This window comes from Coregonus clupeaformis, unplaced genomic scaffold, assembly GCF_020615455.1.
Source record: "Coregonus clupeaformis isolate EN_2021a unplaced genomic scaffold, ASM2061545v1 scaf0658, whole genome shotgun sequence".
Taxonomy (NCBI): Eukaryota; Metazoa; Chordata; class Actinopteri; order Salmoniformes; family Salmonidae; genus Coregonus; species Coregonus clupeaformis.
The window spans coordinates 136,338-161,443 of record NW_025534113.1 but is presented as its reverse complement, the minus strand read 5'-3'; the positions used below and the strand labels follow the sequence as shown (position 1 = coordinate 161,443).

The following is a 25,106-nucleotide window of genomic DNA, read 5'->3' as shown; positions in this document are numbered from 1 at the left end:
GGATGAAGGTCATGCTTAGGCAAAAAACTATAAAGGGAAATAAATGGCTACAGTTTACATGTTTTAGCAGATGCTCTTATCCAGAGCGACTTACAGTTAATGCATACATCAATTTTATTTTTATACTGGCCCCCCGTGGGAATCGAACCCACAACCCTGGCGTTGCAAACGCCATGCTCTACCAACTGAGCTACCTCCCTTCCGGCCATTCCCTCCCCTACCCTAGACGACGCTGGGCCAATTGTGTGCCGCCCCATTGGTCTCCCGGTTGCAGCCGGCTACGACAGAGCCTGGATTCTAACCAGGATCTCTAGTGGCACAGCTAGCACTGCGATGCAGTGCCTTAGACCACTGCGCCACTCGGGAGACGAGTTTACACTTTTACACTTTTTTAGTTATTTCATGAATTGTTGCTTTTAGAAAAGGGGTAACTGCCCCCCCCCCCTCCTGGGGGTGCCAGTTACCCCGGTAGAAAATTATTGGATAGGGTTTCACACAAGTGCGTTAAAATCAATTTATTCAGTTCTATTTAGAAATTATTTAATAAGTAATACCATTTTAATGATTTAAATAAAATATGGGGGGGAAATGGTGTTGCACATGTCACCATTAATATCCACACTATCAAATCAAACACGTGTATGTGACAAATAAAATTTGATTTGATTTGATATCCGCACTTTGAGGAGATTTGATGTGAAGTTCCTCTTTTTAACTCGCCTGCACATACATTTTCTTTGTTCTTTCTTTGTTGTTCCTTTTCCATACAATCCATTATGTACAATTGCACTAAATATGATTTTAATAATGCAAGATTTTAAATCCCAGCAGTCTTTAAAATGACATTCAGAAGCAAAAGGTTTTCAATAGCTGTTTATAATTCATTAAAAAAAACTATTAATTGGAATATAATATTGGAATGGAATATAAATAATATTAAATAACATTGGAATAGAACATTTAATAACAATAACTTAACTAATTAACTCAGTGTAACATTGATGTGGCAACTCTCTTATGCTCTGCTATTGCACGATTCTAATTTGTACATGGGTCACAAATAAAGCTATCCCCAGTCAAATTGGAGCACAACTCATGAGTCCACCTCCTTCACTGCTCACACCTAATCCAGTCCCCACCTGTGACTGAAAACAGGGGGAGAGATGCCAATTGAAAAGCTCTCTTAAAAACGTAGCTAGCTATCTATCTATATGACATAAAATGCTGTGTACAATAGCTAAAAGGCTATAAAGTTGCATTAACTGTAAAGCTATCAGTCACTAGTGGAAACATTTACAACTGCAATTAAGTTACGTAATTTTTTTAATGTATCTTACCTCTGTCGTAGTAAATATAAAATGTTATAACGTGAAGAGGGGGATTTGTCATGTGTCTGGTATTAACAGTGGGCTGTTGTGTTGGTTGTCGAACAAAGGACAGTAGAAGAGCAGCCATATCTTGTCACCAGATGGCCTAGTCAGGAGTGTAATAACAGGACAAACACCCACGCCCAAGGCCACAATCACCAGATCCTCCTCACCAGTTCCCTGGACACACACAAATATTTCATTTGCACGCACACTCATTCTCATGCCTCACGAGTTCTTTGACACACACAGACATTTCACTGTGGACGCACACTCAAACTCCACTTCCTTCTACTGGTCGGGTGCCAAGGGCAGAGGCCTCTGCCGTGCACCAATGGGGCATCTGCTCTGGACAGAGCAGACCCGCCTCCTACGCCTCGGGAACCAATCAAGGGACTAGAAGAAGGACCCCTTCCTTTATGTTACATTGTATAAGTAATGCTGTAAACTCTGTTTATTCATCCCTTCTCAACTGTCTCCATAAGAGGCAATTGAATGGGTCCATGCATGTAGCTTGAACAGTACCAGCTATCTCTGTTTTAATAAACTGCCTTTTGCTTAAGCAAATTCCTCTCTGTCTAGCGTCGATGGTTTTGTACTCCCTCTCCATATAATGTGTTCACCAACACCTCAAACGATCTGCTAGTGAAGTTGCTAGCTAGTAACTTAGCATAAACTAGCACTAATTGGGCTAGTCATTGTCTAAATGACAGGTAGAAACACATTCATAACCATAAAGGGGTCCACACAAAAGTTGTGATGACACAGAGGACATTTTTTGTTCAGCAAGAACAGTGGCAGCCAGTGAAAGAGTTGGGAAAATAATTATGTGAATTACAGGGGGGTGGGCAGGTACCCCTTAGTACCCTACGCACATGCCGGTGAGTTTTCTTAATTGTAATAATTATAAAAGGGTATGGCTAACCTATAGTAAGAATTATAGACAATAATTGAACTTGCTGGCAAAGATGTCTTTCTAACCATTTACAACTTTAATTTAAGTCACGGGGATTTTTATTCAGGAATTTGTGGGCGGTAAACGCAACCGGAAATTGAACGGACTACGTTCACTGTCACACTGCTACTGAAGATAAGGTTTAAAACTGTTGCAAGCCTTTTAATGTAGAAATCATAGTTATCACACTTAGCAACATTTCATGTTTCGTGCGTGAATATTGTATGAGGACCGGATGGACGTGAATCCTTACGAAAATGGTATAGTGGATTTTGTTAACTAGGCTTGGTGTGCTTGATGTTCAACATGGCGTATCCTTGCTGAATTTGCGTCTGTCGTTATTTTTAGAACGCTGGGAGCAGGAGGGCTACTACTTCAGAATCATCCACTGTTATGTTTTGTAAGGGAAAGCCTATTTAGTAATAATAATTGATTGGATTTATGTAGCTAATTTCTACCAACTAAGGTACGCGCTTTACACTGTAGCGGGACATACAGACCTACTTTAACAAGAATGCGTTGTTTTTAGCCAAACTAAAAAATCTGTCGATCTAAACATATTTGAAACTAATCAGGTGCACTTGGTTAGCTTGTGCATGCAGTTTGCACGTTTGGGGCATCACCATAGGTTTCATTGTCTGACAGGTGAAATCAGCCACCTTTTTATTAAATATTTTAGATATGTATTTGAAGCAGCTCAGACTCATGTTAAATTTTAACTTTGAATATCTGTTAAGTATTATTTCAATCAGGGTTGCGGATCATATCCATTTCTTTAGCTCTGCACTTCTTCTAAGGTAGATGCTGAGAGTGGGATCCTTGGGACGTCCCTAACCTTAACCTTAACCCTTACCTTACCTTATTATGTTTCAACTTCAATGGGGTGACGTCAGATTGGACGTCTCAAGGGTCCCCCTTATACTGAACAAAACTATAAACGCAACATGAAAGTGTTGGTCCCATGTTTCATGAACTGAAATAAATGTCCCAGAAATGTCCCATATGCACAAAAAGCTTATTTCTCTCAAATGTATATATTTGTTTACATCCCAGTTAGTGAGCATTTATTCTTTGCCAAGATAATCCATCCACCTGACAGGTGTGGCATTTCAAGAAGCTGATTAAACAGAATGATCATTACACAGGTTCACCTTGTGCTGGGGACAATAAAAGGCCACTCTAAAATGTTCAGTTTTGTCACAACACAATGCCACAGATGTCTCAAGTTTTGAGGGAGCGTGCAATTGACTTGCTGACTGCAAGAATGTCCACCAGAGCTGTTGCCAGATAATTTAATGTTAATTTCTCTACCGTAAGTCGCCTCCAACGTCGTCTTAGAATTTGGCAGTACGTCCAACCAGCCTCACATCCGCAGACCACGTGTAACCACGAAAGTCCACAACCTCCACATCTGGCTAATTTACCTGCGGGATCATCTGAGACCAGCCCCCCGGACAGCTGATGAAACTGAGGAGTATTTCTGTCTGTAATAAAGCCCTTTTGTGGGGAAAAACGAATTCTGATTGGCTGCACCCCTGCCCAGTCATGCAAATCCATAGATTAGGACCTAATTTATTTCAATTGACTGATTAAAATAGTTGAAATTGTTGCATGTTGCGTTTATATTTTTGTTCAGAATAGCATTTAGGCCTACCCGTCTAACTATAGCTAGGTGCTATGAATGTGTGCGCTTTGTCAAACTTGTTTGCGCCTGGTCAAGGTGACTGTACAATGTAGTGGGATAACTTCTTAGCTTGCAAGACATCTGCGTAGCTCTGTTTACAAATTATTTTCTTATTTTTAGGTCCCCCTCTTCTTCTTCCCTCTCTGCGTCTCTTCATTCCACCATTGCGGCTTGTCTCTGCGGCCATGTGGCAAGTGGTTCAGCGAGGAGATGTTCAAGATTATGGGATGCTGGAGGAGTTTGTCACCACGCTGACCGAGATTGTGCCAGAGCTTTTGAGTTGCAGTCAGAGGGCCCAACTCATCCTGGGGCTTCGAGCAAGGGTAAGAGATTGGGCTCAGAATGGGGGAAAAGAAACATGCAACAAGATCATGTGAGGTTAGTCTCTGACAACAATATTGTTGACTCTAGCCTAAAACAGCCAGCTGTTAAACATTGACTGAGTTGAAGACCCTGACACTGATTTTCTCAAATACTGACATTGGCCCTTAGCTAGGCTATCTATCTAAATGTGTCACAATGAGAACAGAGCAATGCCTACGAAGTGTGTGGTTGACCTTTGTACTACTGACTGGTCATCTGTAATTTTAGATGGTTCTGGAGCTGTGTCGCACTGAGCAGACAGCAGACCAAGACATTCAGCAACACCTGGACAGGATCCGAAACCTCATATCCACTGGGGAAGCAGAGGTGAGTATCTTTCAGGGAGGGAGCAAAGGCCTATGTCAGTCAAAGTATTGTGTCATTGAGTTGTAAAATTTGATTATTTAACTGTTGTGCATTTTTTGTTGCAGTCAAGTGATGCGGAGGTGGAATTATCTGAATCAAACTTTGTGGAGCTGGTTGAATCTCTGCTGAAAGACCCAAGTGAAAGGGAGAACTTTTACCAGGTTTGTCTTGCTCTTATACGGTGGGAAAGTATACACGTTTTGCTGGTCTAGGTTTTAGTGGTGTAGTTTTATATTGGTTCAAACCAATATAAATATAAGTATTATTATCATTTTAGGTTAATTTATTCTCTCCTAGGATGTGTACCCTGTGGAATTCGGGCCCAAGTATGACACTGCAATACAGATGCTGATGTTGGAATTCCTTTCCAGACTTGAGAAGTTACTTCCCATACCAGACCTTGAACAGGTAATAAGAAGGAATAACACCTTTATCTAATTAGCTTGGGGAATTAGTAGTCAAGAATACCAAGCAAGAATCAATAATATTTTTTACATTTAAACAAAGAAATTCAAGTGTGACATGAGTTTGTAGTTGTTAATGCTTTTAAACCATGTTCCTCTCTCAAGACCGCCACCTTGCTAAATGCTGTCCCCTCTGCCCTGGAGAAATGTGTACAGTTTGTACCTGACCCCATACAATTGAGGACCCTGCTCCAGTACCACAGAGAACGGGGACATTTGGACTCCATCCGTGAGTATTATACAGTGTTATAGATTGGTTGTGCCAAAATTGCAATTATAAATGGGGTAGTTTGGGTCCTGGATGCTGATCGGCTGAAACAGCATTTCAGCCATGTGTATATCAAACAATATACCACAGGTATGATATATAAATACTTGTTTACTGCTCTAATTACGTTGGTAACAGTTTATATTAGCAATAAGGCACCTCTGTTTTTATTTGGGGTGTATGGCCAATATACCACTGCTAAGGGCTGTATCCAGGCACTCCACATTGCATCATGCTTTAAGAACAGCTTTAGCCCTGGTATATTGGCCAAATACCACACCTCCTCTGCCTTATTGCTTAAATATACCACACTCCCTCGGCCTTATTACTTGAATGATTTGTGTCAAGTAGAGCAATTGTTACTTTTATCGGTAAAAGTTTATATTTGAGGCATTGACATGAATTATCATATGCTGTTCAATTTAACCGTAATATTTTTAATTGTCTCCCTCTTTTGCATGAAAAGGAACTCCATCGTCCTTTGGTGACTGCATCCTCTCCTCTTTGTCTCTTCCTCCATACGTGCGAGTGGTGACTGCCCCAGATGTAGACTCTGATACACAGTCAGAAAGCATGAATTTGGAGGGAATGGAAGCAAGAGAGTTGTTGGAGAATCGGACAAAGGAAATTGATGGACTAGTCCCAGGAGATGAGGTTAGAAGATACGTAATTACTGAGCAGGAGTATGGTATGGACATGGAGACTGCCGTTGGGGAAATTGACAATCAAGCTGTCACTGGCTTGAATTCACTCAGACCATCACATTTTCAACCATTAAAACGAAGCAAAAGGCTGCAGATTAAGGAAATGTGTTCAAAAGGTCGAAAACCTCGAAAGACTGATTGCTTTGGGCGTGCAATCAAACAGCCATCATCCTCCAAGGTGCATTCTTCCCCAAAGAAGTCATGCAAAAGAGGCCCATTCAATAAGGCATATGAAGTGTGTGGAAAGACTTTCACTCGGGTTGCAGCCATGAAAAGGCATCAGCTAACCCACACTGGAGATCTCAAGTATAAGTGCCTCGAATGTGAAAAATACTTCTCGGATGGTCATAATCTGAAGAGACACCAGAGGCGAGTTTGTGAAAAGGAGCTCCAAATTTTGGATGACGAAGAGATCCCACAACCCTCAACTAGCAAATCTCTGATCACATCACCCCTCAAGACTTCCTCTCCACCAGGGCCATCTCATCAAGGAACTCTGGACACTATCACAGCCACCAACACATGCTCTGTGTGTGGGAGGTGTTTTACTCGTACTTCAAGCTTGGTAAGGCACATGAGCTCCCACTCAAAAGAGTGTCCATTTGGGTGTGTCAATTGTGGTAAGAAATTCAAGTATTCATACGATTTGAAAAAACACCAGAGAGAATTGTGTCAGAGAATGACCCAGGGAGATTTGTGTCAGGATGTTGGTCAGAACATGGCACAACAACAGAGTGGCCCGCAACCGGACAAGGTTTTTCTTGCCACTGCAGAAAATCGAACCCAGGTAGATTCCAAAACCTGTTATGTCTGTGGTAAGATTTTGACTTGTACCTCACAGATGGAAAGGCACTTGAAATCTCACTCAAAGGCACGTCCCTTTCATTGTGCTATTTGTGAGAGAAGCTTTAAGTACAAAGACTCTTTGAAGAAACATCAGGAAATCCTTGGTCACGAGGGCATCCTAGAAGACTTGGGTCAGAGTGTGGACCCGCAACAAGTGGAAGTTAACACAGAGAGTTGCATCAGCCCTCTCACTACCAAGGAAAACAACACTGAGCCCCTTATCAAGGCTGTTACTCCAGCTCCAACTGCCAAAGAACACGCATGCACTGTGTGTGGGAAGATGTTGGACTGTGCTTCTCATTTAGCTACTCATATGAGATCCCATTCAGAGGAGCGTCCTTATCAATGTGTCGACTGTGAGCAGAGTTTTAAGTACAAGCAAGGTTTGAATCAACACCAGAGATATATCTGTAAGGTGAACCGAGAAGAGTCCTCTCAGATTGTAGACCAGCACCAAGAGGAGGAGTCTAGCGAACTGCTGGCTTTTAAGGCTAATACCCCAGAGACATCCACCAGTCAACTCCAACTGGTTCACTGGTGTAAAAAATGTGGAAAGAGTTTCGATGACATCTGTAATTTGAAGCAACACCAAGAAAGTTTATGCCGAGAGGAAAAAATAAAGGTGGTCTTCAAATGTGAAAAAAGAAAGGTGGTCTTCAAATGTGATGATTGTGGGAAGGACTTCAAAGGTTCATCATCCCTAAGAACACACAAGCGAATTCACAATCCATGCTATTGCTCTGATTGTGGAAGGGTACTTCCAAACTCCATTGCCTTTGACAGACACAAGCTGATGCAGCACAAGGAAATCCAGTGTACCATGTGTGAGAAGACCTTTACCCTGTTGGGGCGTCTGAGAGATCACTATCTGCATCAACATAAATTCACAGGACCATACGCCTGCTCTCAATGTGAGAAAACCTTCACTCAGTTATCGTACCTTGTCATCCATGAGAGGGTTCATTCAGGAGAGTACCTGTACCAGTGCTCTGTTTGTCAAGCAAAGTTTAATTCAGCAAATTCTCTAACAATACACAGTAGGAAGCACACAGGAGAAAAGCCATTCCTGTGCTGGCAGTGTGGAAAGAGCTTCAAGGCTGCTGGAGAACTGTCAGTGCATATGGGGACCCACTCAGAGGAGAGACCATTTTCTTGCTCGCAGTGTGACATGTCCTACAGAACAAAACTTCAGCTGAATTCACACATTGAACAAGTTCATGAGGGGGTGAGATACCCTTGTACAATCTGTGGAAAGCAATTTTACAAAGCAGTGTCATTGAAAAGACATGAACTTACTCACACAGGAGAAAGACCTTTTCCATGCTCCTATTGCACAAAAACCTTCATCACTGCCAATGAAAGAAGGCTGCATGAAAGATACCATACTGGTGAGAGACCTTACAAATGCCAAGACTGTGGAAAGTCTTTCATTCAGTCAGGTTACCTGAAATCGCACCAACGTCTTCACACAGGAGAGAAGCCATTTGCATGTAACTTTTGTGATAAAAGTTTCAGATTATCGTATCATAGGTTAAAACACGAGCGAACGCATACAAGAAAAAATAAGCCACATGTGTGTGGGGAATGTGGGTTAGCCTTCGCTCAAAGAAAGTGCCTGACTGAACACCAACACACTCACCCCGTGAATTAAAATTGAAAGTTTTTTTGGAACTCTGATGTCCCTTTGTATTGTTATTCATTTTAAGACAGTACAGCAGGGAAAGTAGTGAGGGAGACAGAATGTAGGGAGACAGACAGAAGGGCAGAGAAGGGGCTTGAACCCTTGTCCCCAGGCAGGTAAATGTGGACCGGAGTCAAAAGCATTACCACTCTGTTAGACTCTGGCATTTGGTTTCTTGTTGGTTATTATATATATATATATATATATAACATTGGTTTAACACCTTTTTGTATTTAATTTTTTGTTTTTTTGTGTTCATTGAATTTATTTCGTAATTCACAGGATAATTTCAATAGCTGATTTGTAATGTAAAAATATATGATTAAAAACGTGTGTATTCACATTTTATATCTTGCACAGATACACTTCATACATTTCTGCAAGCATTGGTTGAATTTTGAATCTGTCATATTTGGATAATTCAGGTCAAAATCACTGGTCCTCAAATTATCCAAAGCTTAATGGAGAAATAATTCATCAAAGTTTGGATATTTGTGACATGTTGGCCTTACTCAGGCCTTATTTAAACCACTATAACTATCTCTGCAGGGCAATTACTTTGGGCACATGAGAGTCAGCAACATGACAGCATACACGAACAGCACAAATTACATACTCATAGCCAAATGCAACACCATGCGCGCTCGAGTGGCTCACTTTTGTCAAGTCGGTGACCAACCTTTCAAAGTGTGCTGCATTATGGGGATAAACATTTTCCGGCGTGTCTACATGTGGACTGCATGAACTTTACAACAACCGTGTGATCAAAGGTCACAAAGTTTTGACTGCAGTCGACTTCAATTTTCTGCAGTTGCTCCTCACCAGCTGCAACTTGCAGCCATCGCCTGCGGGAGGCACTATTTCCCTTGCAAAAATGTACCATGGTAGTACAATGAAAAGAATACCATGGTACTATCATGTTTTTTTTGCACCAGTACCATGGTATTTTCATTATACTAGCTCCCACCGTACAAAAATAAAAATAAAATACCATAGTTTTGTACTAGCATGGTCGTTGTTTACAATGTATTGTGATGGTCTGTGCTCCACCCAGTGGCGGCTCCTGAAAAAATTCTCAGGGGGGGCAATTTTTCTGATGATTTAGGTGACCTACACACATTTAAAAAAAGATATGTCCAGCAACAACATGAAGACAGGGGCAGCATATAAGTCAATACCAGAAGCATTTATTGACTGATCTCAAAAGTGTTGGCTTACCAGGGTTGGTGGAGCCCTCAGTTTCATCTTTGCCTCGCAAAGCTAACTCAAACACTCCCGCAAAACTTCACACACTGGATTAGCCGGCTGAGGATGTGGCGGTTCTTGCTAATGTCGTAGTAAATATATTTGTTATAGTGAATATGGAATATGATATGTTGAGTAAAATGTTGTGCTAAGATCTATTTAGGTCAGGAGCTGGTTATAAGTTCTGTTCCTATCCAATAACAATGGACAAAAGGGTCCTATCTTGTCAGCCTTGTCAGCAGGTGGCCAAGGACAACACCCACGCCATAGGCCTCTCAGTTCTTCCAACTCACGAGTTCTTGCTCTGAGGACACACACACACACACACACAAACACACACACACACACATCATCACTGTTAAACACACACACACACACACACACACACACACATCATCACTGTTAAACACACACACACACACACACACACAAAAAATCCCCTCTCTTAGGCTGAACATTTGAAGACAGAGAACCCGACTCAGAGCCAATGCAACAGTGACAGTAGCCTGGAGGGGACCTCGCCAACTCATCAGGACCAATCAGAAGATCAGAACTACTAGATTCAACCTACTTCATTTATTGCATAAAATGTCTGCACACAATGTTTCGGGCTCTCTTCAGATAATAATAATAATAATATGCCATTTAGCAGACGCTTTTATCCAAAGCGACTTACAGTCATGCGTGCATACATTTTTGTGTATGGGTGGTCCCGGGGATCGAACCCACTACCTTGGCGTTACAAGCGCCATGCTCTACCAGCAGAGCTACAGAAAGTGGATACTCATGGATGCGCATCGCAATTGTAAAATGTCAACACAATTGGAGACACCACGTCATTTTTGGAGACATGTTATTGACAGTAAACTATTGTAGATGCGACTGCTAACTAAATAAAACATTTTAGCTGGCTAGCTAATCATCTTAGCTAAATGTGGGGCAAACAATTCAGTTATTTACCGTTAATTTGAGGGATTGGGGTGAAAGAAATCGAGTTACATAGTGATACTTTACGATATACTGTATTGACAATATCGCAATATTTTAGCGCTAGTTGGCTGTACCTGCACCAAAACACCATTATTGTTCCTTCATAGCTTGTTCTCAATCTTTTCACATTGGGAGCCAATTTGTTTTCAGCACTTTTATTTCCATGACTGATCAAAACTCGTTCTCATGGCTTTCTGATCCCTCTGCAACAGACATATGGTGCGCAATAAAATCACAGTATCGAATCGCAATACGTATAGAATCATGAGACTCGCAATGCTGATGCATTTATCTTATCGTGAGGTTCCTGGCAATTCCCAGCCCAAGTTCATTTGCCACAACAAATCTCTTCGCTAGCAAACGCGATGTCTTCTCCAAAACGGCAATGTGTCTCCAGCAATGTTTACTTTTTTGACGTTCTATGGCATCTCCACTTTCCAAGCATATATGACCACATGTAATATTTTGGTAAGTGATGCAAATAGTGAACTATGTAGGGCCAGGATGTAAAATATATGTAGCTGCAGCAATTTCTCTTATCTGATATGGTAAGTAATGGGGCTTAATTTATAGCTCCCTAAGAGTTTGACGAACGGGTCCGTGCACGCGATTCCAGATATCTTTACCTCTGAATAAACTGCCTTTATTATACCATATCCACCCTGTCCAAAGTCTCTACTTGGTCTCAGTTCTCCAGTAAACTTGTGATTATCAACACTAACCTCATCGTTGTGGCGGCGGACAGCTAGCCTGTATCCCTCATCAAGTTGAGTGGCAATGTTATTTTTCCGTTCGTACCAATTTTTGGAAAATCCTCGGGTGTAGGACTTTCCGCCTTTAGTAGAAACCTGTTGAATTATTAAATTTGGTCTGGGAGGTCCTAATTGTTTCGTTGCCAATTTATCTTCATTTGTTCGCCGACAAAAAGGAACTTCTTTCAAAGACACAATCCGCTCTTTTCTCAGTTACGTTCATGGTTACGTTACGTTACGTATGACGAAAGCGCGTAAGTGCAAGCCCTCAGACACCCATAGAGATTGTATTGAATGCTCTGAAATTTGAAAAAAATAGATTTTACATTAGAGGCTATGAGAGACTTCTGGGCGATTTTCAACCTGACTGAAATCGCCCCAAAAGGGGGGGGAGCCATTTGAAGCACGACTTTAGCCTGATTCGACATTTAGTGACAGTGTGGCACTGTGGCAGATCAGACGTATAGATTACAACACTGATAACTACTGTTGCCGTGATATAATTGATTAGAAAAAAAATCCCTTCCTTTTCCCGTTTGGCAGTGCGTCGCCCATATCGCCCTATTGAACAGGCCGCCCCTGGCTCCACCTTTTTTTCTGATATAGTGACCAAAAACGTTGTAATTTATGATACTCACATAATGCAACATTGACTACTAGCTCTGAAATGGCAAAGCATAGGCCTAGTACCTTCTTAAATCCCTTTAGCTCAAAGTGAAAAACCACAACACACATGGTCTAGTAGTGTAGTGTACCCTCTTAAACCTTGAGCTGGATAGGGTATGGTGAGAAGAACGAAGGAAGTCTGAAACCTTGAAGATTTAAAATAGTTTATCTGGTGCTTCTCTCTCCAATACAGTTTTCAGTTGGCTCTCTCATTCAACTGACTTGGCTATTCTTATACAAATTCTAAATAACCAACATACTAAAAAACGATTTGTAAAAAGGTATTAATTATCATATTATTTCGTATAACATATCCCTATAAACAGCAAGTTACAATGTTTCACTTTGTTTACACTGTAAGAACGTTCGTTAGTCCTGTCGCCATGACTACGACAGGCTAGTTCGACTGGCGCTAACTTTAGCCGACGTTAGCTTCAATGTTAACGGACATTTATACATTAATTAAACTATCAAAACATAATCAACAAATAACAACAATAATATCACTACACTCCGCTTAACTTGGTGTTTCATATTCTATGGTTTATATCTCGCTCACCGTGATAATAGCGTTTAAAATATTTAGTTTATCTGGTGCTTCTCTCTTCAGTTTTCAGTTGGCTTTCTCATTAATTCACTCACTGACTAGGCAGGCTAGCGCGAGAGCCACTGTAGAGTGAAGCAACCACTAGAGCGAGCGGCTCCCTCTGCGGGCCGAAACAAGCACGAGGCCCCTTGACTATAAATACTGTATATTTTTACAAAATGCCAAAGATTCGGCTACTGTTGATAAAACAAGTTTACTGGAGAACTGAGACCAAGTAGAGACTTTGGACAGGGTGGATATGGTATAATAAAGGCAGTTTATTCAGAGGTAAAGATATCTGGAATCGCGTGCACGGACCCGTTCGTCAATCTCGTAGGGAGATATCTGAGAGAGCGCCGAAACATTGTGTGCAGACATTTTATACAGTAAATGATGTAGGTTGAATCTAGTAGTTCTGATCTTCTGATTGGTCCTGATGAGTTGGGCGAGGGCCCCTCCACTGTTGCATTGGCTCTGAGTCGGGTTCTCTGTCTTCAGATGTTCAGCCTAAGAGAAGGGGATTTTTTGTGTGTGTGTGTGTGTGTGTGTGTGTGTGTTTAACAGTGATGATGTGTGTGTGTGTGTGTGTGTGTGTGTGTGTTATCAGTGATGATGTGTGTGTGTGTGTGTGTGTGTTTATCAGTGATGATGTGTGTGTGTGTGTGTGTGTGTGTGTGTGTGTGTGTGTGTGTGTGTGTCCTCAGAGCAAGAACTCGTGAGTTGGAAGAACTGAGAGACCTATGGCGTGGGTGTTGTCCTTAGCCACCTGCTGACAAGGCTGACAAGATAGGACTCTTTTGTCCATTGTATTGAATACAAAGGCCCAACACAAAATGGGTCATGCACAAGATTTTAGTCAGACCAAGCTATAACATTATATATTTACTACGACACTACCATATATCTCACTTTCTCCCACGTTTCAGGTTGGAAACACAGGGAACCCAAACATGAGCAAAAAACGGTACTATTAATACAAAAAGTATTACCCTTTTTCACAGCAACTATTTCCCTTTTTATTTGACGTTACAGAAAACTAGGACCAACAATAGTACCCTGCCTCTGACTTTATCATTACCATTGTACTATGGTAATGCACAATTAATAAAGATGGTACCATATGAGAATTTTTGGTACCATTTATCATAATTGTGCATTACCATGGTAGAATGTATAATGCAGTTTAAAACCATGGTATTTCCATGATCCACATCTATACCATGGTATAAATGAGGCAATACCATCGTAAAATGTAGGTACAATGGCAGTACCATGGTAGTACCATCACAATTTGTAAGTCGCTCTGGATAAGAGCGTCTGCTAAATGATGTAAATGTAAATGTAATACTTCAAGGCTAAAACCATCGTACATTTCCATGATTCAGACTATACCATGGTAAATTATAAACTGGATGGTTCGAGCCCTGAATGCTGATTGGCTGACAACCGTGATACATCAGACCGTATACAACAGGTATGAAAAAACATATATTTTTACGGCTCTAATTACGTTGGTAATCAGTTTATAATAGCAATAAGGCACCTCGGGGGTTTGTGGTATATGGCCAATATGCCACGGCTAAGGGCTATATCCAGGCACTCATCGTTGCGTCGTGCTTAAGAACAGCCTTTAGCCGTGGTATATTGGCCATATACCACACCCCCTCGTGCGTTATTAATTTATTTTTATTGCAACAATAATACCAATATTACATCAATACAGGGACATTCCTGTGTATACAATGAACCTTCAGAGACATGACTTCTAATAATTTTCCAGTTTCACAAGTTTGAGGGATTTATAAAATTGTAACAATTCAATTAAAATAACTACAAAATAAGGAATTTTCCCACCCTATTTACATGTGTGAATATAATATTTGTCCAAGAGAATAATAATGTTAATAAAATAGTTATGATCCGAATTACAAGGATAAGCATAATGCCATTTAACATCATCAAAGGTCAACATATACAGTGAATATGTACAAATGAACAGTGGTGGAAAAAGTACTCAATTGTCATACTTGAGTAAAAGTAAAGATACCTTAATAGAAAAGGACTCAAGTGAAAGTGAAAGTCACCCAGTAAAATACTACTTGAGTAAAAGTCTAAAAGTATTTGGTTTTAAATATACTTAAGTATCAAAAGTAAATGGAATTGCTAAATTGTACTAAAGTATCAAAAGTAAAAGTATAAATCATTTCAAATTCCTTATAATAAGCAATAGCCATCGGATAGCCATCGGCACACTCCAACACTCAGACATAATTTACAGACGAAGCATTTGTGTTTAGTGAGTCCGCCAGATCAGATGCATTAGGGATGACCAGGGATGTTCTCTTGATAAGTGTGTGAATTTGACCTTTTTCCTGTCAAGATGTAACGAGGGTGTCATGGAAAATGTATGGAGTAAAAAGTACATTATTTTATTTCAGAATGAAGTGAAGTAAAAGTAAAAGTTGCCCAAAATATAAATAGTAAAGTAAAGTACAGATACCCCCCAAAACTACTTAAGTAGTACTTTAAAGTATCTTTACTTAAGTACTTTACACCACTGCAAATGAATGTGATATTTGAGTCTCTCTCTCCCCAATTGATAGCACAATGTACACACATACAGTACCAGTCAAAAGTTTGGACACACCTACTCATTCAAGGGGTTTTCTTTATTTTTACTATTTTCTACATTATAGAATAATAGTGAAGACATCAAAACTATGAAATAACACATATGGAATCATGTAGTAACCAAAAAGGTGTTAAACAAATCAAAATATATTTTATATTTGAGATTCTTCAAAGTAGCCACAGTTTGCCTTGATGACAGCATTTCACACTCTTGGCATTCTCTCAACCAGCTTCATGAGGTAGTCACCTGGAATGCATTTCTATTAACAGGTGTGCCTTGTTAATTTGTGGAATTTCTTTCCTTCTTAATGCGTTTGAGCCAATCAGTTGTGTTGTGACAAGGTAGCGGTGGTATACAGAAGATAGCCCTATTTGGTAAAAGACCAAGTCCATATTATGGCAAGAACAGCTCAAATAAGCAAAGAGAAACGACAGTCCATCATAACTTTAAGACATGAAGGTCAGTTAATCTGGAACATTTCAAGAACTTTGAACGTTTCTTCAAGTGCAGTCGCAAAAACCATCAAGCGCTATGATGAAACTGGCTCTCATGAGGACCGCCACAGGAAAGGAAGACACAGAGTTACCTCTGCTGCAGAGGATAAGTTCATTAGAATAACTGCACCTCAGATTGCAGCCCAAATAAATGCTTCACCGAGTTCAAGTAACAGACACATCTCAACATCAACTGTTCAGAGGAGACTGCGTGAATCAGGCCTTCATGGTCCAATTGCTGCAAAGAAACCACTACCAAAGGACACCAATAAGAAGAAGAGACTTGCTTGGGCCAAGAAACACGAGCAATGGACATTAGACCGGTGGAAATCTGTCCTTTGGTCTGATGAGTCCAAATTTGAGATTTTTGGTTCCAACCGCCGTGTCTTTGTGAGACGCAGAGTAGGTGAATGGATGATCTCCGCATGTGTGGTTCCCACCGTGAAGCATGGAGGAGGAGGTGTGATGGTGTGGGGGTGCTTTGCTGGTGACACTGTCTGTGATTTATTTAGAATTCAAGGCACACTTAACCAGCATGGCTACCACAGCATTCTGCAGCGATACGCCATCCCATCTGGTTTGCGCTTAGTGGGACTATCATTTGTTTTTCAACAGGACAATGACACAACACACCTCCAGGCTGTGTAAGGGCTATTTGACCAAGAAGGAGAGTGATGGAGTGCTGCATCAGATGACCTGGCCTCCACAATCACCCGACCTCAACCCAACTGAGATGGTTTGGGATGAGTTGGACCGCAGAGTGAAGGAAAAGCAGCATACAGTGAGGGAAAAAATGATTTGATCCCCTGCTGATTTTGTACGTTTGCCCACTGACAAAGACATGATCAGTCTATAATTTTAATTAATGGTAGGTTTATTTGAACAGTGAGAGACAGAATAACAACAAAAAAATCCAGAAAAACGCATGTCAAAAATGTTATAAATTGATTTGCATTTTAATGAGGGAAATTAGTATTTGACCCCTCTGCAAAACATGACTTAGTACTTGGTGGCAAAACCCTTGTTGGCAATCACAGAGGTCAGACGTTTCTTGTAGTTGACCACCAGGTTTGCACACATCTCAGGAGGGATTTTGTCCCACTCCTCTTTGCAGATCTTCTCCAAGTCATTAAGGTTTCGAGGCTGACGTTTGGCAACTCGAACCTTCAGCTCCCTCCACAGATTTTCTATGGGATTAAGTTCTGGAGACTGGCTAGGCCACTCCAGGACCTTAATGTGCTTCTTCTTGAGCCACTCCTTTGTTGCCTTGGCCGTGTGATTTGGGTCATTGTCATGCTGGAATACCCATCCACGACCCATTTTCAATGCCCTGGCTGAGGGAAGGAGGTTCTCACCCAAGATTTGACGGTACATGGCCCCGTCCATCGTCCCTTTGATGCGGTGAAGTTGTCCTGTCCCCTTAGCAGAAAAACACCCCCAAAGCATAATCTTCCCACCTCCATGTTTGACGGTGGGGATGGTGTTCTTGGGGTCATAGGCAGCATTCCTCCTCCTCCAAACACGGCGAATTGAGTTGATGCCAAAGAGCTCGATCTTTGGTCTCATCTGACCACAACACTTTCACCCAGTTCTCCTCTGAATCATTCAGATGTTCATTGGCAAACATCAGACGGGCCTGTATATGTGCTTTCTTGAGCAGGGGGACCTTGCAGGCGCTGCAGGATTTCAGTCCTTGACGGCGTAGTGTGTTACCAATTGTTTTCTTGGTGACTATGGTCCCAGCTGCCTTGAGATCATTGACAAGATCCTCCCGTGTAGTTCTGGGCTGATTCCTCACCGTTCTCATGATCATTGCAACTCCACGAGGTGAGATCTTGCATGGAGCCCCAGGCCGAGGGAGAGTGACAGTTCTTTTGTGTTTCTTCCATTTGCGAATAATCGCACCAACTGTTGTCACCTTCTCATCAAGCTGCTTGGCGATGGTCTTGTAGCCCATTCCAGCCTTGTGTAGGTCTACAATCTTGTCCCTGACATCCTTGGAGAGCTCTTTGGTCTTGGCCATGGTGGAGAGTTTGGAATCTGATTGATTGATTGATTGCTTCTGTGGACAGGGGTCTTTTATACAGGTAACAAACTGAGATTAGGAGCACTCCCTTTAAGAGTGTGCTCCTAATCTCAGCTCGTTACCTGTATAAAAGACACCTGGGAGCCAGAAATCTTTCTGATTGAGAGGGGGTCAAATACTTATTTCCCTCATTAAAATGAAAATCAATTTATAAATTTTTTTTTACATGCGTTGTTCTGGATTTTTTTGTTGTTGTTATTCTGTCTCTCACTGTTCAAATAAACCTACCATTAAAATTATAGACTGATCATTTCTTTGTCAGTGGGCAAACGTACAAAATCAGCAGAGGATCAAATACTTTTTTCCCTCACTGTATGTGGGAAAAGCATTACAGGTGAAGCTGGTTGAGAGAATGCAAAGCTGTCATCAAGGCAAAGGGTGGCTACTTTGAAGAATCTCAAATCTCAAATATTTTTTATTTGTTTAACACTTTTTTGGTTACTACATGATTCCATATGTGTTATTTCATAGTTTTGATGTGTTCACTATTATTCTACAATGTAGAAAATAGTAAAAATAAAGAAAAACCCATTGAATGAGTAGGTGTGTCCAAACTTTTGACTGGTACTGTATATTTTCAGTGTGTGATATTGGGGTTGGAGACATGTTTATTTCGACATTACTAACAATAACTTTTATAAACAATGGCAATACTGCCATGTTGCACTGAGTAAATGCAACCGGAAATTGAACGGACTACGTTCAGTGTATCACACTGCTACCGACGATTAGGTTTTTTAACTGTTGTAAGCCTTTTCACTTTAGAAACCATAGCTATAACAAATACTTAGCTACATTTCAAGCTTCGTGCGTGACTACTTTTGTATGAGGACGAGATGCAACGTCAAAATCCCAGCGAAAATGGTAGTGCGGATTTGCTTTTTTACTAGGGTTGGTGTGCTTGATGTTCAACATGGCGTATCCTCGCTAGATTTCCGTCTTTCTCGATATTTATAGTATGCTAGGAGCGGGATGACTAGTACTTCAGAATCATCCACTGTTATGTTTTGTAAGCGATAGCCGATTTGGACATAAACTTACCTTTTCTTTAACTAAATGACTTGCAAGAGTCTGGGGACCTCAATATTTGGAACTAATCTGGTGTGCTTGATTAGTTTGTATAACTGCTGTTTCCAAATTTGGGGCAATTCCATTGGTTTCATTAAGTCTGACAAGTTAATTCAGGAACATTGAGTAATTGTTTTAAATATGTTTTTGAACTAGCTCTAACTTTGAATATCAGTTCAGTATTATTTCAATCATTATTGTGGCTCATATCCTTATTTTTTAGGTCCCCCTCTTCTTCCCTCTCTACGTCTCTTCATTCCACCACTGCGGCTTGTCTCTGCAGCCATGTGGCAAGTGGTTCAGCGAGGAGATGTTCAAGATTATGGGATGCTGGAGGAGTTTGTCACCACGGTGACAGAGATTGTGCCAGAGCTTTTGAGTTGCAGTCAGAGGGCCCAACTCATCCTGGGGCTTCGAGCAAGGGTAAGAGATTGGGCTCAGAATGGGGAAAAAGAAACATGCAACAAGATCATGTGAGGTTAGTCTCTGACAACAATATTGTTGACTCTAGCATAAAACACCCAGCTGTTAAACATTGACTGAGATGAAGACCCTGACACTGATTTTCTCAAATACTGACATTGGCCCTTAGCTAGGCTATCTATCTAAATGTGTCACAATGAGAACAGAGCAATGCCTACGAAGTGTGTGGTTGACCTTTGTACTACTGACTGGTCATCTGTAATTTTAGATGGTTCTGGAGCTGTGTCGCACTGAGCAGACAGCAGACCAAGACATTCAGCAACACCTGGACAGGATCCGAAGCCTCATATCCACTGGGGAAGCAGAGGTGAGTATCTTTCAGGGAGGGAGCAAAGGCCTATGTCAGTCAAAGTATTGTGTCATTGAGTTGTAAAATTTGATTATTTAACTGTTGTGCATGTTTTGTTGCAGTCAAGTGATGCAGAGGTGGAATTATCTGAATCAAAGTTTGTGGAGCTGGTTGAATCTCTGCTGAAAGACCCAAGTGAAAGGGAGAACTTTTACCAGGTTTGTGTTGCTTTATACAGTGGGAAAGTGACCACCTCTTTCTGCTTTACTTCCCTATCCAGTCCTGTGATTATTTTGGATTTAAAAAACAACTCCAGGCTACACTTTAACATATAAAACCAAATAGAAAGTATGTAGAAATAATAATGGATCTATATCATTTCAGATAACTGCCCTTATCTTGACAAACAAAAGCTGTGCGGCCCTCTGAATTTTGAAACCCCGATCTGGCCCTTGAGCCAAAAAGTGTGCTGGTCTAGGTTACAAAATGCAAATACTATGCTAATTATTGAAATTAATTATTACATTTATTTATTCTCATCTAGGATGTGTTCCCTGTGGAATTCGGGCCCAAGTATGACACTGCAATACAGATGCTGATGTTGGAATTCCTTTCCAGACTTGAGAAGTTACTTCCCATACCAGACCTTGAACAGGTAATAAGAAGGAATAACACCTTTATCTAATTAGCTTGGGGAATTAGCAGTCAAGAATACCAAGCAAGAATCAATAAAAATGTTCACGTTTAAACAAAGAAACTCAGTGTGACATGAGTTTGTAATTGTTAATGCTTTTAAACCATGTTCCTCTCTCTCAAGACTGCCACCTTGCTAAATGCTGTCCCCTCTGCCCTGGAGAAATGTATACAGTTTGTACCTGACTTCAGACAATTGAGGACCCTGCTCCAGTACCACAGAAAACGTGGACATTTGGACTCCATCGGTGAGTATCATACAGAGTCAGAGGATCCATAGATCCATAGTAGGTAGCCTAGCGGTTAGAGCGTTGGGCCAGTAACCGAGAGGTTGCTGGTTCGAATACCTGAGCCGACAAGGTGAAAAATCTGTGTGTGCTCTTGAGCAAGGCACTTAATCCTGATTTGCTCCAGGGGTGCCGTATTACTATGGCTGACCCTGTAAAACAACACATTTTACTGCACCTATCTGGTGGATGTGACAATATAACAGTCTATTTTTTGTTACTTGGATTGGTTGTGCCAAAATTGTTCAAAAATGTGCTAAAATGAATTAAGCATCTAAAGTGTAAAATGTTATTTTGTTTTTTTGCACAAGTACTTGATGAATAGTGTTTTGCAAGTCATGGGTTGGGCACCAAATGGAATATGAAACTGGAATTAAATAACACATTTATAAGATTGTGGAAAAGTAATTGACATGTATGATGTTAGTCAAACACTATTGCAGAAAATATATTAATTGAGTTTAACCTGTGTTTTGTCTCCCTCTTTTGCACAAAAAGAAACTCCATCGTCCTTTGGTGACTACATCTTCTCCTCTCTGTCTCTCCCTCCACATGTCCGTGTGGGGATTGACACAGAAGTAGCTTCCCAGTCAGAAAATGTGTCTAGAGTGGAAGGAAAAGGGTTGGTGGAGAGGAAAATGGAGAGAAATGGAGGACTACTTGCACCAGATAAGGATCAAATAGACACATTTACTGAGAAGGAGCATGTTATGACCAGGGAGCCTGTAAGTGGGGAAACTGACAATCTAGCTGTCACCGGAATTCATGTTCAAACCTCAAAACAAAGCAAAAGGCTGCAGATGAAGAAAATAAGGTCAAAAGTACAAAAAACATGTAAAACAGATTCTTCCGGGCATGCAATCCAACAGCCATCATCCTCCAAGGTGCACACTTCCCTGTGGAAGTCATGCAAAAGATGCCCGTCGACAGCTTTTAGAAGGCACCAGCAAAGCCACACTCAAGATCATGATCATAAGTTTAAGTGCCTCAAATGTGGAATAGGCTTCAAGGATCTTTATGATCTGAAGAGACACCAGCTGGGAGTTTGTGAAAAGAACCTCTCACCTTTGGGTGATGGGGAAAATAAAGAAGAGATCCCACAACCCTCAACTAGCAAATCTCCGAACACATCACCCCTTAAGACACTCTCTCCATCAGGGCTAACTCAGAAAAGACCTCTGGACACCAAAACATGCTCTTTGTGTAGGAGGTTTTTCACTCGTACTTCAGACATGGCAAGGCACATGAGATCCCACTCAAAAGAGCGTCCATTTTGGTGTGCCAATTGTGATAAGAGCTTCAAGTATTCATATGATTTGAAGAGGCACGAGAGAGATTTGTGTAAGAAAGTGAACCTGGAGGATTTCTGTCAGGTTGGTCAAAGCTTGTCACAACAGAAGGGGGAACCGCAGCCAGAGAAAGATGAATCCCAATCAGTGGGTAGCACTGGGTCTCTTGGCACTGACCAAAACCCGCAACCATCTCACAAAGGGCTGTTCAACTCAAAAACCTGTTATGTTTGTGGTAGGATTTTGACTCGTACCTCAGACATGGAAAGGCACTTGAAATCTCACTCAAAGGAGCGTCCCTTTCATTGTGCTATTTGTGAGAGAAGTTTTAAGTATAAAGATACCTTGAAGAAACATCAGGAGATCCTTGGCCACGAGGGCATCCTAGAAGACTTGAGTCAGAGTGTGGATCAGCAACAAGTGAAAGTTAAAACCGAAGGTTGCAGCAGCCCTCTCACTACCAAGGAAAACGACACTGAGCCTCTTATCACGGCTGTTACTTCAGTGCCGACTCTCAAAGAACCCAAACCATGCACTGTGTGTGGGAAGATTTTTAACCGTGCTTCAGGAATGGCTATTCATATAAGATCCCATTCAGAGGAGCGTCCTTATCAATGTGGCAATTGTGAGCAGCGCTTCAAGTACATGCATGGTTTAAAGAAACACCAGAGGGATATCTGTCTGAAGGTGAACCAAGAAGAAGCATCTCAGTTGGTGGACCAGCAACAAGAGGATGTTACTCCAGAGGAGGCTGGTGAACTGCTAGCCATTGAGACTGATGACACAAAGGCAGAATGCAAGGAGGAAGAAAGAAAGGTGGTCTTCAAATGTGATGAATGCGGCAAGGAATTCAAAGGCTCATCCTCCCTAAGAATACACAAACGAATTCACAATCCATTCTATTGCTCCGATTGTGGAAGGATATACCCAAACTCCATTACCTTTGACAGACACAAGCTGATGCACAAGGAAATCCAGTGTACCATGTGTGAGAAGACCTTTACCCTGTTGGGGCGTCTGAGAGAACACTATCTGCATCAACATAAATTTGCAGGACCATACGCCTGCTCTCAATGTGAGAAAACCTTCACTCAGTTATCGTACCTTGTCATCCATGAGAGGGTTCATTCAGGAGAGTACCTGTACCAGTGCTCTGTTTGTCCAGAAAAATTCAGAACAGCAAATTCTCTAACAATACACAGTAGGAAGCACACAGGAGAAAAGCCGTTCCTGTGCTGGCAGTGTGGAAAGAGCTACCGAGCCGCTTCAGAACTGTCAGTGCATATGGGGACCCACTCAGAGGAGAAACCATTTTCTTGTTCGCAGTGTGACATGACTTATCGGACAAAGATTCAGCTGAATACACATATTGAGCAAGTTCATGAGGGGGTGAGATATACCTGTACAGTCTGTGGAAAGCAGTTTTACAAAGCAGTGTCATTGAAAAGACATGAACTTACTCACACAGGAGAAAGACCTTTTCCATGCTCCTATTGTGAAAAAACCTTCATCACTGCCAATGAAAGGAGGCTGCATGAAAGATACCATACTGGTGAGAGACCTTACAAATGCCAAGACTGTGGAAAGTCCTTTATCCAGTCAGGTTACCTGAAATCACACCAACGACTTCACACAGGAGAGAAGCCATTTTCATGCAGCGTTTGTGACAAACGTTTCAGATTTTCTCATCACATGAAAAGGCACCAGAAAACCCATACAGAAAAGCATGTGTGTGGGGAATGTGGGGAATCTTTCACCCAAAGTCGATGCCTCAAGGCTCACCAACTCACTCACTCCCTCAATGAAAATTGAATGATTGTTGTACATATGCATATCAGTTGTTGAATATTCTTTTGATTCTTTTAATTGTTTGGATAGATTTAATAACTAGGTCCGTCTGATAGTTAAGTGGATATTTTGAATAGATCATCTATCTAAAATTATGTGTAGAGTCGGCTGCAAGTATTGATATCTAAGTCATTTGGAGAGAAAATCTAAAGACCCATGGACAACTAAATTATTTAACGGACAAATCCACCTAAAAACTATATATTTTTTCATTAGTCCCATTGCTAACATACAGTGCATTTGGAAAGTATTCAGACCCCTTGACTTTTGACATTTTGTTACGTTACAGCCTTATTCTAAAATGGATTAAATCAATCTAAACACAATACCCCATAATGACAAAGCAAAAACAGGTTTTTAGAAATATTTACATAAGTATAGAGACCCTTTACTCAGTAAATAAATAAATAAATAGGTCATTTAGCGGACGCTCTTATCCAGAGCGACTTACAGGAGCAATTAGGGTTAAGTGCCTTGCTCAAGGGCACATCGACAGATTTTTCACCTAGTCGGCTTGGGGATTAGAACCAGCGACCTTTCGGTTACTGGTACAACGCTCTTAACCACTAAGCTACCTGCCGCCCCAGTACTTTGTTGAAGTACCTTTAGCAGCGATTACAGCCTTGAGTCTTCTTGGGTATGACGCTACAAGCTTGGCACACCTGTATTTGGGGAGTTTCTCTTCTCTGCAGATCCTCTCAAGCTCTGTCAGGTTGGATGGGGAGCATCGCTGCACAGCTATTTTCAGGTCTCTCCAGAGATGATCGATCGGGTTCAAGTCTGGGTTCTGGCTGGGCCACTCAAGGACATTCAGAGACTTGTCCCGAAGCCACTCCTGCATTGTCTTGTCTGTCTGCTTAGGGTTGTTGGCCTTTTGGAAGGTGAACTTCGCCCCAGTCTGAGGTCCTGAGTCTGGAGCAGGTTTTCATCAAGGATCTCTCTGTACATTGCTCTGTTCATCTTTCTCTCGATCCTGACTAGTCTCCCAGTCCCTGCTGCT

The 25,106-nt window shown here is 41.3% G+C and overlaps 1 protein-coding gene across 3 annotated transcripts; it reads left to right on the top strand.

Annotated features, from left to right (window-relative positions):
* The first annotated feature begins 2,421 nt into the window (after positions 1 to 2,421).
* On the top strand, positions 2,422 to 24,377 carry LOC121550392 (zinc finger protein 658B). Of its 3 annotated transcripts, none has more exons than XM_041862635.2 (7): positions 2,422 to 2,582; positions 4,127 to 4,329; positions 4,598 to 4,696; positions 4,801 to 4,896; positions 20,534 to 20,644; positions 20,807 to 20,930; positions 21,468 to 24,377. In XM_041862635.2, the coding sequence occupies exons 1-7, from the start codon at positions 2,558 to 2,560 to the stop codon at positions 24,068 to 24,070; spliced, it is 3,261 nt and encodes a 1,086-aa protein (XP_041718569.2). In that variant the 5' UTR covers positions 2,422 to 2,557; the 3' UTR covers positions 24,071 to 24,377. The 3 variants fall into 3 exon arrangements, with proteins under 3 accessions (XP_041718569.2, XP_041718559.2, XP_041718579.2); XM_041862625.2 differs by lacking the exons at positions 20,534 to 20,644; positions 20,807 to 20,930; positions 21,468 to 24,377 and adding exons at positions 5,033 to 5,143; positions 5,305 to 5,428; positions 5,934 to 9,046; XM_041862645.2 differs by lacking the exons at positions 2,422 to 2,582; positions 4,127 to 4,329; positions 4,598 to 4,696; positions 4,801 to 4,896 and adding exons at positions 18,788 to 19,013; positions 19,441 to 19,640; positions 19,909 to 20,007; positions 20,112 to 20,207.
* The last annotated feature ends 729 nt before the right edge of the window (positions 24,378 to 25,106 follow it).